The sequence below is a fragment of the Rhinatrema bivittatum genome, chromosome 4 (assembly GCF_901001135.1).
Source record: "Rhinatrema bivittatum chromosome 4, aRhiBiv1.1, whole genome shotgun sequence".
In the NCBI taxonomy this organism is placed as follows: Eukaryota; Metazoa; Chordata; class Amphibia; order Gymnophiona; family Rhinatrematidae; genus Rhinatrema; species Rhinatrema bivittatum.
In genome coordinates, this window is record NC_042618.1 from 485,874,364 (window position 1) to 485,893,214 (window position 18,851).

At 44.5% G+C, this 18,851-nt stretch overlaps 1 protein-coding gene across 1 annotated transcript in view; it reads right to left on the reverse strand.

The window, feature by feature from the left end:
* The window catches only part of RFX4 (regulatory factor X4), a 501,498-nt gene that overhangs the window by 178,492 nt on the left and 304,155 nt on the right, over window positions 1-18,851 (reverse strand). The window contains 1 exon segment of the mRNA XM_029597552.1: window positions 9,740-9,901. Coding sequence (XP_029453412.1) covers window positions 9,740-9,901 — 162 coding nt within the window.

Sequence of the window (18,851 nt, forward strand, 5' to 3'; positions counted from 1 at the left end):
GGTTTTTTTCTGACTTTCCAAAAGCCTTGTGTTGTGGAGCGCTAGGAGAGCAGTCCCACTTACCAAGAGGTGTGTGTTCTAGGGCCACAGCTCGATCCCAGAGGATCTCCGAAGAGGAGCCGCTGTAGGCGAGGCATGCCCAAGCATGGGCTGGACAGGAGCGAGGCTGGACTGAAGACTGGAGATACTGACCCTCCTCCGGACCTGCACACTTCGGAAGAGCAACAACGCAATGATGGTCTTATGAACAGTCCTCCGACCGTTCCAAGCCCTTTCGGACATGCCGCAGGGTACGGCAAGAAGCGGCAGGCCGGATGAAGGCCAGGGCAGCGAAGACCGGAACATGGAGATTCAGACAAGACTCAGGGACGAGGTACTTGGATGCACAGACGTAGACTCAGGCACAGACGTAGACTCAGGAACGAGGTTCTGGGATGCACAGACGTAGACTCAGGAACGAGGTACTTGGATGCACAGACGAGACTTTGGGGTATATGGACAGTGGCGCGATCCCTCAGGGTGCCCTACTCAGCCAGTACTACTGGTCTGGTCACGGACCACCCTGTCCTACATCCGCGGGAGCGGGACCAGCGCAGGAAGGAACGAGGTACTTGGCTTTCGGAAGACTCAGGAACAAGGTACTTGGCGTTCGAAAGACTCAGGAACAAGGTACTTGGCTTTCAGAAGACTCAGGAACAAGGTACAAGGCTTGCATCATGAAGCGCCCTACTCAGCCCGCCCGTGGGACTGGTCGCGGACCACGACATGGCTTGCCATGAGGTACCAAGCTTGCAGAAGACTCAGGAACAAGGTACTTGGCTTTCAGAAGACTCAGGAACAAGGTACCAGGGGTTCAGGAGAGCAAGACAGGATCACGGACTTCAGGATCAAGAGAAGCAACAACAGGGCTGGGTTACGGACATCAGGAACAACATCTGGACTGGAACACGGATACTGGAACAGGAGACAGACCTTAGGACTGGAACACAGACATCTGGAACAGCAGGTGAACATCAGGACTGGAACGTAGACAATAGGACAAGACGAGGAGCTCGAACGAAGAACAGGAAACACAGGACCTTGAAGAACTGCTGGAACAAGGACGACTCCTGGAGCGAAGGACAGCAAGATCCCAGGAGTGACCAACTCCTTGCGAAGGCAAAGCTGGAATGGATGCTGAGCCCTTTTGTAGGGCTGAAGAGGACAACGCCCAGGGAGGGGTGAGCAGAGGGCCACACCTGGCTGACCCTTGAAGAACAGGCGAGAGGCGCGCGCTCGCGCCTTAGGAAGCTGGAGAAGAAGAGAAGCAGGATCCGCAGGTGGCGTCCTTGGCCACGTGGAGGGCCCAGGAAGCAAGGCAGGCAGCAGAGCAGCCCTGCCATGGAGGTGAAGAGGTGGCAGGCTGCAGGAGCGGCTCCCAGCTGCGAAGACAGAAGCAGGAAGCTGTATAAGGGCTGGCTGCAGGATGAGCAGGGAGCTGGAGCAGGCTGCAGGCACCAGCAGGGACGGCCTCCCTGCTGGGTAAGGACCCGAGCAGCAGCAGGCACTGGCAGGGACGGCCTCCCTGCCAGCTGAAGACCCCAGGAGCGGCAGAAGTCATTGGGGAGAGGCAGGAGCAGCAACAAAGGACCCTGCCGCATGGAGTAGCTTCAGCGGCCCGACTGGCCGCGCTCCTCGCGGGCAGGACCGCAACACCTTGCAACCAAAGGAACTAGAAGATAGGTACATAAAAGCTCACACTCCAGCCTAGGGTGAAGATATCAGAACTAGAAGATAGGTACATAAAAGCTCACACTCCAGCCTAGGGTGAAGATATCAGAACTAGAAGATAGGTACATAAAAGCTCACACTCCAGCCTAGGGTGAAGATATCAGAACTAGAAGATAGGTACATAAAAGCTCATACTCCAGTCTAGGGTGAAGATATCAGAACTAGAAGATAGGTACATAAAAGCTCATACTCCAGTCTAGGGTGAAGATATCAGAACTAGAAGATAGGTACATAAAAGCTCATACTCCAGTCTAGGGTGAAGATATCAGAACTAGAAGATAGGTACATAAAAGCTCACACTCCAGCCTAGGGTGAAGATATCAGAACTAGAAGATAGGTACATAAAAGCTCACACTCCAGCCTAGGGTGAAGATATCAGAACTAGAAGATAGGTACATAAAAGCTCACACTCCAGCCTAGGGTGAAGATATCAGAACTAGAAGATAGGTACGTAAAAGCTCACACTCCAGCCTAGGGTGAAGATATCAGAACTAGAAGATAGGTACATAAAAGCTCACACTCCAGCCTAGGGTGAAGATATCAGAACTAGAAGATAGGTACATAAAAGCTCACACTCCAGCCTAGGGTGAAGATATCAGAACTAGAAGATAGGTACATAAAAGCTCACACTCCAGCCTAGGGTGAAGATATCAGAACTAGAAGATAGGTACATAAAAGCTCACACTCCAGTCTAGGGTGAAGATATCAGAACTAGAAGATAGGTACATAAAAGCTCACACTCCAGCCTAGGGTGAAGATATCAGAACTAGAAGATAGGTACATAAAAGCTCACACTCCAGCCTAGGGTGAAGATATCAGAACTAGAAGATAGGTATATAAAAGCTCACACTCCAGTCCTAGGGTGAAGATATCAGAACTAGAAGATAGGTACATAAAAGCTCACACTCCAGTCTAGGGTGAAGATATCAGAACTAGAAGATAGGTACGTAAAAGCTCACACTCCAGTCTAGGGTGAAGATATCAGAACTAGAAGATAGGTACGTAAAAGCTCACACTCCAGCCTAGGGTGAAGATATCAGAACTAGAAGATAGGTACATAAAAGCTCACACTCCAGCCTAGGGTGAAGATATCAGAACTAGAAGATAGGTACATAAAAGCTCACACTCCAGCCTAGGGTGAAGATATCAGAACTAGAAGATAGGTACGTAAAAGCTCACACTCCAGCCTAGGGTGAAGATATCAGAACTAGAAGATAGGTACATAAAAGCTCACACTCCAGCCTAGGGTGAAGATATCAGAACTAGAAGATAGGTACATAAAAGCTCACACTCCAGCCTAGGGTGAAGATATCAGAACTAGAAGATAGGTACATAAAAGCTCACACTCCAGTCTAGGGTGAAGATATCAGAACTAGAAGATAGGTACGTAAAAGCTCACACTCCAGCCTAGGGTGAAGATATCAGAACTAGAAGATAGGTACATAAAAGCTCACACTCCAGCCTAGGGTGAAGATATCAGAACTAGAAGATAGGTACGTAAAAGCTCACACTCCAGTCTAGGGTGAAGATATCAGAACTAGAAGATAGGTACATAAAAGCTCACACTCCAGTCTAGGGTGAAGATATCAGAACTAGAAGATAGGTACATAAAAGCTCACACTCCAGCCTAGGGTGAAGATATCAGAACTAGAAGATAGGTACATAAAGCTCACCTCCAGCCTAGGGTGAAGATATCAGAACTAGAAGATAGGTACATAAAAGCTCACACTCCAGCCTAGGGTGAAGATACACTGGGCAACAAATTTTCACAAAAGTCATGTTACGGAAATGAAATTAGTCAATTCTTATAAATTTCCATGTGCTAAACATGAATGTGACTGTGAAAATGCAAAATTAGCTCTAGTTGTTTTGTAATATGCAATAATATAATTACATCTTGAATTCTATGCCAATAGTAGGAGACCTACGGTTAATACCGTTTGAAAAATGAAGTCTTAGACTACGTCTTAGATTTCTTTGCTTGTCTCTTGTACACCTGTTCGGGAGCATCTCTGCGGAGTGTCCAGCAGTAGTCAGCCAGCATGAATATTTCAAATGCTCACCCTTTCTGACGGGGCTTCATATAGTACACTGCTGACGTCAGCTTACTCAGCAGCAGCATGGCAGTAGAACTGCATTGCATCAGAAAATGATGTAATAAACTCTGGATGAAGTGTGCATGATGGTATTATGCAATATGATGCAATATTACATCATTCTAGGCTTATTTACAGTCCTACTGGATAAATTTACTGACAAACATAGAAAGTGAACTATATTAAATATCTTCAAAACGAGAGCCAATAAAAACTTTTCATGGTCATATTCGTGTTCAGCACATCAAGATTCTACAGAGTAGGACCTTTTTAGGTCAGTAACACTTTCATTGTTGCCCAGTGATATCAACTAGAGATAGGTACATAAAAGCTCACACTCAGCCTAGGGTGAAGATATCAGAACTAGAAGATAGGTACATAAAGCTCACACTCCAGCCTGGTAAAGATATCAGAACTAGAAGAGGTACATAAAAGCTCACACTCCAGTCTAGGGTGAAGATATCAGAACTAGAAGATAGGTACATAAAAGCTCACACTCCAGCCTAGGGTGAAGATATCAGAACTAGAAGATAGGTACATAAAAGCTCACACTCCAGCTAGGGTGAAGATATCAGAACTAGAAGATAGGTACATAAAAGTTTCACACTCCAGCCTAGGGTGAAGATATCAGAACTAGAAGATAGGTACATAAAAGCTCACACTCCAGCCTAGGGTGAAGATATCAGAACTAGATAGGTACATAAAAAGCTCACACTCCAGCCTAGGGTGAAGATATCAGAACTAGAAGATAGGTACATAAAAGCTCACACTCCAGCCTAGGGTTAAAGATATCAGAACTAGAAGATAGGTACATAAAAGCTCACACTCCAGTCTAGGGTGAAGATATCAGAACTAGAAGATAGGTACATAAAAGCTCACACTCCAGCCTAGGGGAGTTGAAGATATCAGAACTAGAAGATAGGTACATAAAAGCTCACACTCCAGCCTAGGGTGAAGATATCAGAACTAGAAGATAGGTACATAAAAGCTCACACTCCAGCCTAGGGTGAAGATATCAGAACTAGAAGATAGGTACATAAAAGCTCACACTCCAGCCTAGGGTGAAGATATCAGAACTAGAAGATAGGTACATAAAAGCTCACACTCCAGTCTAGGGTGAAGAATATCAGAACTAGAAGATAGGTACAGTAAAAGCTCACACTCCAGTCTAGGGGTGAAGATATCAGAACTAGAAGATAGGTACGTAAAAGCTCACACTCCAGCTAGGGTGAAGATATCAGAACTAGAAGATAGGTACGTAAAAGCTCACACTCCAGCCTAGGGTGAAGATATCAGAACTAGAGATTAGGTACATAAAAGCTCACACTCCGCCTAGGGTGAAGATATCAGAAACTAGAAGATAGGTACTAAAAGCTCACACTCCAGCCCTAGGGTGAAGATATCAGAACTAGAAGATAGGTACATAAATAAGCTCACACTCCGCCTAGGGTGAAGATATCAGAACTAGAAGATAGGTACATAAAAGCTCACACTCCAGCCTAGGGTGAAGATATCAGAACTAGAAGATAGGTACATAAAAGCTCACACTCCAGCCTAGGGTGAAGATATCAGAACTAGAAGATAGGTACAAAAGTTCACACTCCAGCCTAGGGTGAAGATATCAGAACTAGCAGATAGGTACATAAAAGCTCACACTCCAGCCTAGGGTGAAGATATCAGAACTAGAAGATAGGTACATAAAAGTTCACACTCCAGCCTAGGGTGAAATATCAGAACTAGCAGATAGGTACATAAAAGCTCACACTCCAGCCTAGGGTGAAGATATCAGAACTAGAAGATAGGTTCATAAAAGCTCACACTCCAGCCTAGGGTGAAGATATCAGAAACTAGAAGATAGGTACATAAAAGCTCACACTCCAGTCTAGGGTGAAGATATCAGAACTAGAAGATAGGTACAAAAGCTCACACTCCAGCCTAGGGTGAAGATATCAGAACTAGAAGATAGGTACATAAAAGCTCACACTCCAGCCTAGGGTGAAGATATCAGAACTAGAAGATAGGTACATAAAAGCTCACACTCCAGCCTAGGGTGAAGATACACTGGGCAACAAATTTTCACAAAAGTCATGTTACGGAAATGAAATTAGTCAATTCTTATAAATTTCCATGTGCTAAACATGAATGTGACTGTGAAAATGCAAAAATTAGCTCTAGTTGTTTTGTAATATGCAATAATAATAATTACATCTTGAATTCTATGCCAATAGTAGGAGACCTACGGTTAATACCGTTTGAAAATGAAGTTCTTAGACTACGTCTTAGATTTCTTTGCTTGTCTCTTGTACACCTGTTCGGGAGCATCTCTGCGGAGTGTCCAGCAGTAGTCAGCCAGCATGAATATTTCAAATGCTCACCCTTTCTGACGGGGCTTCATATAGTACACTGCTGACGTCAGCTTACTCAGCAGCAGCATGGCAGTAGAACTGGCATTTGCATCAGAAAATGATGTAATAAACTCTGGATGAAGTGTGCATGATGGTATTATGCAATATGATGCAATATTACATCATTCTAGGCTTATTTACAGTCCTACTGGATAAATTTACATGACTAAACATAGAAAGTGAACTATATTAAATATCTTCAAAACGAGAGCCAATAAAAACTTTTCATGGTCATATTCGTGTTCAGCACATCAAGATTCTACAGAGTAGGACCTTTTTAGGTCAGTAACACTTTCATTGTTGCCCAGTGATATCAGAACTAGAAGATAGGTACATAAAAGCTCACACTCCAGCCTAGGGTGAAGATATCAGAACTAGAAGATAGGTACATAAAAGCTCACACTCCAGCCTAGGGTAAAGATATCAGAACTAGAAGATAGGTACATAAAAGCTCACACTCCAGTCTAGGGTGAAGATATCAGAACTAGAAGATAGGTACATAAAAGCTCACACTCCAGCCTAGGGTGAAGATATCAGAACTAGAAGATAGGTACATAAAAGCTCACACTCCAGCCTAGGGTGAAGATATCAGAACTAGAAGATAGGTACATAAAAGTTCACACTCCAGCCTAGGGTGAAGATATCAGAACTAGAAGATAGGTACATAAAAGCTCACACTCCAGTCTAGGGTGAAGATATCAGAACTAGAAGATAGGTACATAAAAGCTCACACTCCAGCCTAGGGTGAAGATATCAGAACTAGAAGATAGGTACATAAAAGCTCACACTCCAGCCTAGGGTAAAGATATCAGAACTAGAAGATAGGTACATAAAAGCTCACACTCCAGTCTAGGGTGAAGATATCAGAACTAGAAGATAGGTACATAAAAGCTCACACTCCAGCCTAGGGTGAAGATATCAGAACTAGAAGATAGGTACATAAAAGCTCACACTCCAGCCTAGGGTGAAGATATCAGAACTAGAAGATAGGTACATAAAAGCTCACACTCCAGTCTAGGGTGAAGATATCAGAACTAGAAGATAGGTACATAAAAGCTCACACTCCAGTCTAGGGTGAAGATATCAGAACTAGAAGATAGGTACATAAAAGCTCACACTCCAGTCTAGGGTGAAGATATCAGAACTAGAAGATAGGTACATAAAAGCTCACACTCCAGTCTAGGGTGAAGATATCAGAACTAGAAGATAGGTACATAAAAGCTCACACTCCAGCCTAGGGTGAAGATATCAGAACTAGAAGATAGGTACATAAAAGCTCACACTCCAGCCTAGGGTGAAGATATCAGAACTAGAAGATAGGTACATAAAAGCTCACACTCCAGCCTAGGGTGAAGATATCAGAACTAGAAGATAGGTACATAAAAGCTCACACTCCAGCCTAGGGTGAAGATATCAGAACTAGAAGATAGGTACATAAAAGCTCACACTCCAGCCTAGGGTGAAGATATCAGAACTAGAAGATAGGTACATAAAAGCTCACACTCCAGCCTAGGGTGAAGATATCAGAACTAGAAGATAGGTACATAAAAGCTCACACTCCAGCCTAGGGTGAAGATATCAGAACTAGAAGATAGGTACATAAAAGTTCACACTCCAGCCTAGGGTGAAGATATCAGAACTAGCAGATAGGTACATAAAAGCTCACACTCCAGCCTAGGGTGAAGATATCAGAACTAGAAGATAGGTACATAAAAGTTCACACTCCAGCCTAGGGTGAATATATCAGAACTAGCAGATAGGTACATAAAAGCTCACACTCCAGCCTAGGGTGAAGATATCAGAACTAGAAGATAGGTTCATAAAAGCTCACACTCCAGCCTAGGGTGAAGATATCAGAACTAGAAGATAGGTACATAAAAGCTCACACTCCAGTCTAGGGTGAAGATATCACAGGCTAGTTTCTTTGCTGTAATAAAAATTTAGGAACCTCCCTGTTAGAGAGATAGAACCAAAACTACCATAAGTGTGCTGCACCTGCAGAATATGCAGTCTTCAACTCTCTTGTCCAGGGACCATTTGAGGGGTTGTCCACCGAGTATATGGCTCTAGGGCCATACTTACAGGAGGTACAGACCCATTCCTCCATGCTTCTTGATTACAAGATAGGAACTTGAATGTCTATTTGGACAAGGAGCAATTCATTGGCCAGTTGAATCCAAAAGTCATTAAGGCAAACCTTACTGCCCTTAGCTTGAGATCCTAGGTGCAGAACCCCACTATATGAGCTCCCCAACCCAGGTTAGACATATTGAAAGCCAGGACAGTGTTTACCAGAAGAATATGCAATCAGCTGCCTCTTCACTGGCAGTATAGATGCTACTCAGAAGATGCTGAGTTGCTGGAATTCATCAACATCTCAGGGCCTATTTCATTCTTTGAGTGAGAGGCGCATGGATAGTAAATTCCAAAAGGACATGACATGTCCCCTGCAGAGAGAGCTGACTTGTCTTTATCCTCTCCACAGCAGAGATATGAATACCCTATGCAGGATGACAGCTTTTGCCTGAGCCTCTTCTGTGTGCTGGGATTACTCTTCTTTAGTGATCCGGGCCACTTCTAGTGAAAAGTAGGCTATTATCTAGGTAACGCTTTCTGTTTAGTGTAAAACTTCACTTCCAGTGTAATTACCTACATATCACTGGAAGCGTTACGTAGGAGATTGCCTACTTTACATTTGGGGGACACTGGTGTTTTCAAAAAATATTTCAAAAAGATTGAAAACACATTTTGTTTAATGAGGACAAGGTTTAACTAGTGTGTGGGTTGTTTGGTTGATTGAGATTTGAGTTACCCCCACATTTTGTGGATGGTTAGTGGTAGATACTTTACGCTAGAAGCAGCTGGGATTGCTGAGAATTGCCATCCTGGCATGCAGAAGAGGGGTCACTTTGGGATGTAATGGGTGGGTGGGTGGGAAGGTATCAGCCAGGGGTGGGGGGAGATGAGGGACAGTTAAAGTATTTTTAGTGGGGAGGGAGGGGGAAGGCCCGGGCTGGCGGTGATTGTCAGATGAAAGTTCATTAACGTTTTGGCCCAGCATGTGAGGAAAGTCGAGGAGGGAGTGGAATATATTCATGTGGTGGTGGTTGGGGAGTGGGTATCAGGCCGGGCGGCCTGCGACTCAAGCCATTCTACTTACCAGATATCTCTGAAGATATCCAGCCACATGAGGCCTAAAGTTATCCAGTAAACTAGTCAGATGTGTCTGATATTCTGCTAGGTCTGCCAGATAACTCAATCCCGCTCCTGAAATGCCCCTTTATGTCAGACTAGAAATTAGCTGGAATAGGGCTAATAAACTATTCAGTTATGAATATCGGCCTCATCATGGCTTCTCCAGACTGTAGTAAACAGAAGTCAGAGAGACGTACCCTTCCCTAAAGAGATACTTACTCCCTTTCTCTTTATAACAGTATTATTATATAGAGGGCGCTGAGAGAAGCTTACCTGTAGTAACTGCCAAATCCAAATACTCTGGGGACTGGCTGTTAGTAGGAGAGGATGGAGGCGGCATGTCCATGGAGGTGGCAGATTTAGCAGGAGAGAATGGTGCCGGAGAGGGGCTGGGAGGAACAGGTACTGTCAAGGCAAGGTCTTCTCTTCCATCAGCTGTGGATAGGTAAGAGTCATACAGCAATGTTAGCAGTATAGGCAGACTCAAGGAATCATGAAGGGCTTCAAGGCCTGACAATAATGTGTGATTTGTAAGGCAGGCCCCATGTAGGGTCTGAACTGAGCTTTCTCTTCCATCAGCTGTGGATAGGTAAGAGTCATACAGCAATGTTAGCAGTATAGGAAGACTCAAGGAATCATGAAGGGCTTCAAGGCCTGACAATAATGTGTGATTTGTAAGGCAGGCCCCATGTAGGGTCTGAACTGAGCTTTCTCTTCCATCAGCTGTGGATAGGTAAGAGTCATACAGCAATGTTAGCAGTATAGGCAGACTCAAGGAATCATGAAGGGCTTTAAGGCCTGACAATAATGTGTGATATGCAAGGCAGGCCCCATGTAGGGTCTGAACTGAGCTTTCTCTTCCATCAGCTGTGGATAGGTAAGAGTCATACAGCAATGTTAGCAGTATAGGCAGACTCAAGGCCTGACAATAATGTGTGATATGCAAGGCAGGCCCCATGTAGGGTCTGAACTGAGCTTTCTCTTCCATCAGCTGTGGATAGGTAAGAGTCATACAGCAATGTTAGCAGTATAGGCAGACTCAAAGCCTGACAATAATGTGTGATATGCAAGGCAGGCCCCATGTAGGGTCTGAACTGAGCTTTCTCTTCCATCAGCTGTGGATAGGTAAGAGTCATACAGCAATGTTAGCAGTATAGGCAGACTCAAGGAATCATGAAGGGCTTTAAGGGCTGACAATAATGTGTGATATGCAAGGCAGGCCCCATGTAGGGTCTGAACTGAGCTTTCTCTTCCATCAGCTGTGGATAGGTAAGAGTCATACAGCAATGTTAGCAGTATAGGCAGACTCAAGGCCTGACAATAATGTGTGATATGCAAGGCAGGCCCCATGTAGGGTCTGAACTGAGGCTTGAGGTGGAACCAAGGGGAATCCACTTTCCCTTCTCAATGAGAGAAAGGACTGAGTCTGCTCCAGCAGTAATTATTAAGGTGGCTCAGCTCCAGTGTTTTTGAGCCACAGAAGAAGCTGCAATGAAGATCCTGCTTGTGTGGAGCTGGCAAGAAGGAGAAGAGGAGGGGAGAATTCATAACGCTAAGTCTCTCCCTTGCCCCCCCCCCCCCAACTCTGATCCCTGAATTTCCCGTCATGATGCCACTCTCGTTGGTGCCTCCTTAAGAAGCTGGCTGCACACTGCTTGGTGCTGCACTTGTAACAACAATTCAGATAAAAAGCCAGAGAGAGGAGAAGGACACCTGAAGGGAGAGGAGAGAAAAGAACAGAGCGGAACTGGGAAGAGATGCGAGGAGGCACACAGGGAGGAGACGGTAAGTAACAGAGTGAATGACAGCAGAGAAAGACGAAAATGCTCCATCCAGTCTGCCCAGCAAGGGCTTTTTAAAACATGTTTTTTTATAAATGATTATTTTTTAAGGGTTAGGTCACCCCCTGTGGCCTGCACTTAACCCTCCATTGCCTGAGGTACAAATGTAGAATGTGAGCCCCCTGGGGACAGGGAAACATCTACAGTACCTGAAAGTAATCTGCTTTGAGGTGTCAAAAAGTGGGATCTAAATCAAATAAATAAATAAAACCAACATTTTTGTTTAAGGTGGCAGCAACTGCTGCTCCATGTAGGCCACCCCCAGCAGAAAAGTTACCCCATTTCTTCGTTTCCATTCTGTAGCCAGCAGGGACTCTGTCTATCTGCCAGGCCCTTTTGAGTTCCATTACTGTTCTTGGTTTCACCACCTATTTCCAGGGGGTGTTCCATGTATCCACTAACCTTTCCATGAGGAAATATTTCCTGTCATTGATTTGGAGTTTCCTAGTGTGACCCCTAGCTTTGCAGCTTCCTTTCCATAGGAAAAGATTGATTTTTTGCACATTGTTAATTACTTTCAGGTATTTGTAGGTCTGTATAATCTCTCTTCTGTCTCTCTCTCCTCCAGGCCCTTCAGTCTCATCCCATATGGCTTTCAATACAGATTCTGCACCATTTTAGTTGTTTGAGATGAGATCTCCAGAGCTGAAGACAGTACTCCTGGTGATGATCTGTGCAATGACAATATCACTTCCTTTTTCCTGCTGGTTATGCCTCATTCAGTGTACCCAGTACTCCTCTGGCCAAAGGCACTGCCTTGTCACATTGCTTCACCACCTTCAGATCATCATATACTATCACCCTGAGGTCTCTATCCCAGTCTGTGCACATCAGTCTCACTCCCCATGACATACAACTCCTTTGGATTGCCGTACCCCAAATGCATGACTCTGCACTTCTTCGGTTTTTCTAGGTCACTTCTCATTTTTTGCGCTCCTTCAGGTGTGTCCAACTCTGTTGCAGATCTTAGTGTCATCTGCAAAGAGACAAATCTTTACTTCAATACCTCCACAATATCATTCAAAAAGATACTGAACAGAATCTGTCCCAGAACTGATTCCTGAAGAATTCCACTTATCAATCTTTTCTTCAAATAGGTTCCATTTACCACCTCTCACTGACATCTTGTCAATCAGCCAATTTGTAATCCATTCCACCATCTTGGGACCCACTCTCAGGCTTCTCATTTTATTTATGAGCCTTTGTGGGACTGTATCAAAAGCCTCACTGAAATCCAAGTAAATCACATCAATTGCTCTTCTTTGACCCATTTCTCTAGTCACCCAATCAAAAAAATTCAATCAGATTCGTTTGACAGGAGCTTCCTCTGGTAAATATTGTCTTGGATCCTGTAACCAAGTGGATTGCAGATAGTTCATTGTCTTTTCCTTAAGCAGTCTCTCCACTGAAATAAGGCTTGTAATTTCCAAAATCCTTTCTGCTATCACTTTTGTGAAGCGGGAACACAAGCACGCTTCTCCGTCCTATGACATTACTCCCATGTCCAAGGATCTGTAGAACAGGTCCTTCAGAAGACCCGCCAACACTTCTCAGAGCTCCCTAGGTATCTTGGGATGAATCTCATCCAGCCCCAAAGCCTTGTCCACTTTAATGTTTCCTAGTTCCTCCCAAACACTCTCTTCTGTAAATAGGGATGTATCGACCCCACTCTCACCTGTAGACTTGCTAGCCAGCAACAGTCCTTCTCCAATGTCTTCCTTAGTGAAAACCAAATTGAAGGAATAGTTAAATATTTCTTCATCTTTCTCTGCACCTTGTTCCTTATCTCCTTTCAGTCTTACAATGCCTCCTCTGGTCTTCCTCCTTTCTCTGATAGATCTGAAAATCTGTTTTGACACCTCGCTTTACCCTCTTTGGGAATCTTTTCTTCTACTTGAGCTTTTGCCTTTCTGATTTCTTTTCTCATCTATTTCAGCTTCATCCGATATTCTTCCCTGTGAGTCTCTTTTTTTGTTCCTTTATATTTTGCAATGCTGCTCTTCTTGCCTTTACTTTCTCAGCCACTACCTTGGAGAACCAGATAGGGTTTCCTTTTTTTCTTACATTTATTTTTTTATTTAAAGGTTTGTCATCTTTGTTTTAGCTCCTTTTAATTTGGCCCACTGTTGTTCCGCTTTACCTATATCCTCTCAGCTTTCGAGCTTCTTCTCAAGGTACATTGCCATTTTACCAAAGTCTGTGCTTTTAAAATCCAGGACTCTGATCTTCGTGTGACCTCCCTCTCTCTTGGCCATTATATCTAACCATACCTACCCGGACATTTGAGATACTGTCTGCATTTGTGAGTACCAGATCCAGTATTGCTCCTCCTCTCATGGGTTCCATTACCATTAGTCTGAGCTCAGCCTCTTGAAGGGCTTCCACCATCTCTCTCTCTTGCAGATTTTGCAGCAGGGATATACCAAGCCACATCCTGCAGATTCAAATCTCGATGGAGCAACACTTTTCTCTTCCTTCCCACCTTTTGGATTTGTTCAGCCGGATCTCTGTCCAGTTCTTCTGACTGATTTGGAAGCTTGTAGACCACACCAGTGTTAATGGAAGGGCCTTCGTCCCAAAATGCTTCTTCCTTGCCCCATGCCCCCTGCATTTCAGTTGCTTGAATATTGTTTTTCCTTAAAGAGTTACTTTATGTCAAAAACAATAGAGGGAGGTAGAAAAAAATAGAGGGGAGACATACGGGGGAGAGAGAGAGAGAAGGGAGAAAAGAATAGAGAAACAAGAACCAGGAGAGGCCACCAGGGAGGAGGGGGGAACACAGGAACATGGCAGAAAAAGACTGGACAGCCTAGCCACTAGTCAGCTTTACAAGAGTAGAAACACAGGGAAGATATACAGGAAGGGAGGAGAGCCAGAAGAGCACAGAAAAACATGGAGGGAGGTGCGCGAAAAAGATCAGTGAGAACAAGAGAAGGGAGACAACTGTAGAACAAAGCCTTTGACAGGTTGCATAGGGAGTTCCTTTATTAATATTTTACAACTCATACACTGGACCCATGACCTGGTGTATGTCTCAATGGATGAGGTATAATCTGGTTCATGCTTTGAACTTAGATTAGTTATGCAGCTAACAGCTCTGCATGGGGTGGTGCTGACAGGATAGCTGCATAGAGCGATGTACTATATTAGTAAAAGCACAAAGCTTCGAAACCATGATTTCATCACTATCTTATTTTAGCAGCTCATTTATAACTTGTCTGTGCTCAAATGCATTCTGGATGATAAGATGTCTGGGAAATGAACATTAATTCTGTAAAATGATATTGATAAAAAGGAGTAATTTTGTAACTGCCTGCATATTTGCAATGTCAATTTCTCATGTATTTTGCACCGAATGCACCAATTTTCCAATATGCAACTACTTCCATTTTGAAATTTATCCCAGGAAAATGACATGCACACATTCACCTGCTCAGTTTTGAGGGTAGTGTTCTGAGAAAAAAATATGAGCATACTTCTGAAAATACATGAATTGCAAGCCCCTTTCCAACTCTGCCTCCAGCATCACCACTCCCTACTGCAGGTAAAGTTACACATGCAGAGACACAATTTATCCACCCCAGGAATGTCTTCCCTATTGCATGTAAACTTACACAAGCAGTGACACAATTTATCCACCCCAGGAATGTCTTCCCTATTGCATGTAAACTTACACATGCAGTGACACAATTTATCCACCCCAGGAATGTCTTCCCTATTGCATGTAAACTTACACATGCAGTGACACAAGTTATCCACCCCAGGAATGTCTTCCCTATTATCCCAGGACAAGCAGGATGCTAGTCCTCACATATGGGTGACGTCACTAACAGAGCCCTAGTGTGGGAAAACTTTCTGTCAAAGTTTCTAGAAACTTTTGACTGGCCCAGTAAGGCCACTGAGCATGCCCAGCATGCCATGATATTCTCTGCCACAGGAGTCTCTCTTCAGTCTTTGTTTTTACGCGCTGCTACCAGCATCGCGGTTCCGGAGCTGTTGAGTATTTCTCAACCTTCAATTTGACTTAAAAGTCACTCTTTGATATTCTCTCTCTCAGAAAATCTCTCGGGTTCTTTTTCTTACCGGTCGGTAAGTAACCCAGTCTCAAATTTTCTGTTTACTGGAAATTTATTTTCCCCTCAAGTCGTATCGACGGCCGTCGATCGAATAAAAAAGACAAAATGTCAACAGGGTTTAAAAAATGCCCTGTTTGTACCAGAAAAATGTCACTCACAGACCCACATACTGAATGTGTAATATCTCTGGGTGACAAACACGACGTAGGCAACTGTCCACAATGCGCGGAGATGACACCGAAAAGTCGGAAGACCAGGCTCGAAAAAATGGAACATTTATTCAGCCTGCAACAAATGCCTTCCCCATCGCAGTCATCGAAGTCGTCTCCGGCGGGAGCGACTAAGCGCATAATTCTTAAAAAACCTCACCCGGGACCGTCGGGGGATCACTCGTCCCCTTCATCGTCCTCGACGTCGACAAAATCCACCGAAAAACCTAAGTCAAAACATCGACACCGGCATCGAAGCCCCTCGTTGTCAGACTCTGCTTCCCAGGAAGGTTCGACAGCAAAGCGGCCTAAGCACCAAGAAACATTGGAGTTCAACGCCTTGGCCTACCTCGATTCCACTGCCTGCACCAGATCCTACACAAGGTACTGTACAAGAACTCGTACCCCAGCCTATGCCACCACCCTCAACCGCTCTGGTTCCAACGGTTGTGCGGCCGGAATTGTCCGATTTAATCCGACAAGCGGTTTCACAGGCTTTGAAAGACCAGCTTTCAGGACCGACTTCTCTGTCGATGCCGATGCTTGCAGCATCGATGCCGGCAAATTTGCCGATGCCGGTGGTAACACCGATGCCGGGGTCACTCTTGACTCCGACGACAGCACGGGAATAGATATCGACGCCTAGAATTATTATGGCATCGACTTCCATATATGCTCAAATTCCTTCTGCTCCATCGATACCGATGACATCAAGAAGACCAGTTTCCACGATTGCATCGATGCTACCTTTTACTTCATCGATACAACCAGCACCAGAGGACACTGACCCTCAGGAGTTAGCACTCTTCCAACGTCTTCTACAGAAATATCATAACCTCATCGACACAGTTCCACAGAAAACCACGGATAACATCCCTCCATCGTTTTCTATCGATGAACCATTACCTGGACCATCAGGTATTCATTCAAAATCAAAACCAACCCCAAGAACTCCCTATCAAGAACCGGATGATCATGATTCTTGGGATGATCAAGGGTCAAACACCTCTTCTGAGGACTTTATGTCAGAATCCTCACCTCCTGAATCACGAAAAAGATCCCCACCAGAGGATTTATCTTTTTCTAGTTTTGTGCAAGACATGGCGGATACAATCCCTTTCAAACTATCCTCAGAACAAGATTCTAGACAACACACTCTAGAAGTCCTCCAGTTCGTGGTCCCACCAAAACAAGTTCTGGCGATTCCCATTCATGATGTGCTTTTAGACCTGCAACACCGTATTTGGGAGCACCCATGCACGGTTCCAGCAGTAAACAAACGTGTGGACACTATCTACCTAGTGCAACAAGCACCAGGTTTCCAAAAAACACAACTACCACATCAGTCTGTGGTAGTGGAATCTGCCCAGAAAAAATCAAAGCGTGTACTTCCACACTCCTCAGCTCCTCCAGGGAAGGATCATCGTTTCCTCGACTCCCTTGGCAGAAAAATTTATCAAGGTGCACTTCTATCTTCCAGAATCTCTGCCTATCAACTGTACATGACACAGTATCAGAGGGATCTCTGGAAACAAATGGAAGAACTCACAAATTCTCTACCAGTGCAATTTCAAGAATCAGCACAAGCCATAGTTACCAAAGGTCTGGAAGCAGGAAAGCATGAGGTAAGGGCTGCTTACGACAATTTTGACACTGCCTCAAGAACAGCAGCAGCAGGAATCACAGCACGAAGGTGGGCTTGGTTAAAAGCATCAGACCTCAGGCCTGAAGTACAAGAAAAGCTTGTAGATTTACCATGTCTTGGAGACAATTTGTTCGGGGAGAAAGTACAGGATGCTGTCCAACAACTTAAGGATCACACAGAGACCCTAAGACAGTTATCCCAACTACCACAAGACACAACAACTCAGGCCTCTAGGCGTCTTCCTCGAAGAGACCCATGGCGACCATACTACAGACCAAGAAGGTACTACAATCAACCTGCTAGAACTAGGCCTTCTAGGCCTACTCAGCGCTCACAATCTAGACAACCCAGAACAACCCGCACTCAACCTCCTCCACAGACTGGTCCAGCGACGGGTTTTTGAACAACAGCCAGAGAACAGGCCCTCCTTCTAAACCCCAGACAAGACATACCAGTGGGAGGAAGAATTTTATATTTCCACTCAAATTGGACAAATATAACAACAGACCACTGGGTACTCTCCATAGTGGCTCGAGGCTACAAACTAAATTTCCTCTCAATTCCTCCAGAATTTCCACCAACTTCCTGCCCACAACAAAATTCTCAAATAATTCAATTACAAATAGAATTATCCACCCTCCTGAGAGCCAGGGCCATTCAACCAGTGCCCAGGTCACAGCAGGGCAGAGGATTCTACTCCAAATATTTCCTCATTCCAAAGAAAACTGGAGGCCTAAGTCCCATCCTCGACCTCAGAAATCTCAACAAATTTCTAAAGAAAGAAAAGTTCAGGATGGTTTCCCTAGGCACAATGCTCCCACTTCTTCAAGCAGGAGATTGGCTCTGTTCTTTGGATCTTCAAGATGCTTACGCTCCTATACCAATATTCCCTCCTCATCGCAAGTATCTGCGCTTCATGGTGGGCCTTCAACATTTCCAATACAGAGTGCTGCCATTCGGGCTGGCATCTGCTCCCAGAGTGTTCACCAAATGTCTAGCAGTAATAACAGCACACTTACACAAAGAAGGTGTACATGTTTTCCCATATCTAGACGACTGGCTCATCAGAAGCCACTCTCAACAAGGAGCACTACAGTCTCTCAACCGAACTATTGCTCTACTGCACTCCATGGGATTTCTCATCAATTATCCAAAGTCTCATCTTACTCCATCTCACCTGCTTCAATTCATCGGAGCAGAATTGAACACCATCCTCTCAAAGGATTGAGCAGAAACACTTTCCCTACTGGCAGACTCGATTCACTCAAAGAAACAAGCAACAGCTCATCAGTTTCTAACCTTACTAGGCCACATGGCCTCCACAGTTCATGTCACTCCTATGGCAAGACTAGCCATGAGGATAACCCAATGGACTTTAAAATCAAAATGGATAAAAGCCATTCAACCACTACATACTCAAATTCAAGTAACCCACCCACTACGTTCTTCTCTACTATGGTGGGTGAACAAGGACAATTTGCGCAAGGGCCTACCCTTTCAACAACCAGTCCCACAATTAACTGTAACTACAGATGCATCCACCTTGGGTTGGGGAGCTCACATAGACACTCTCCAAACACAAGGAGCTTGGACAAAGCTCGAAGCAACATTTCA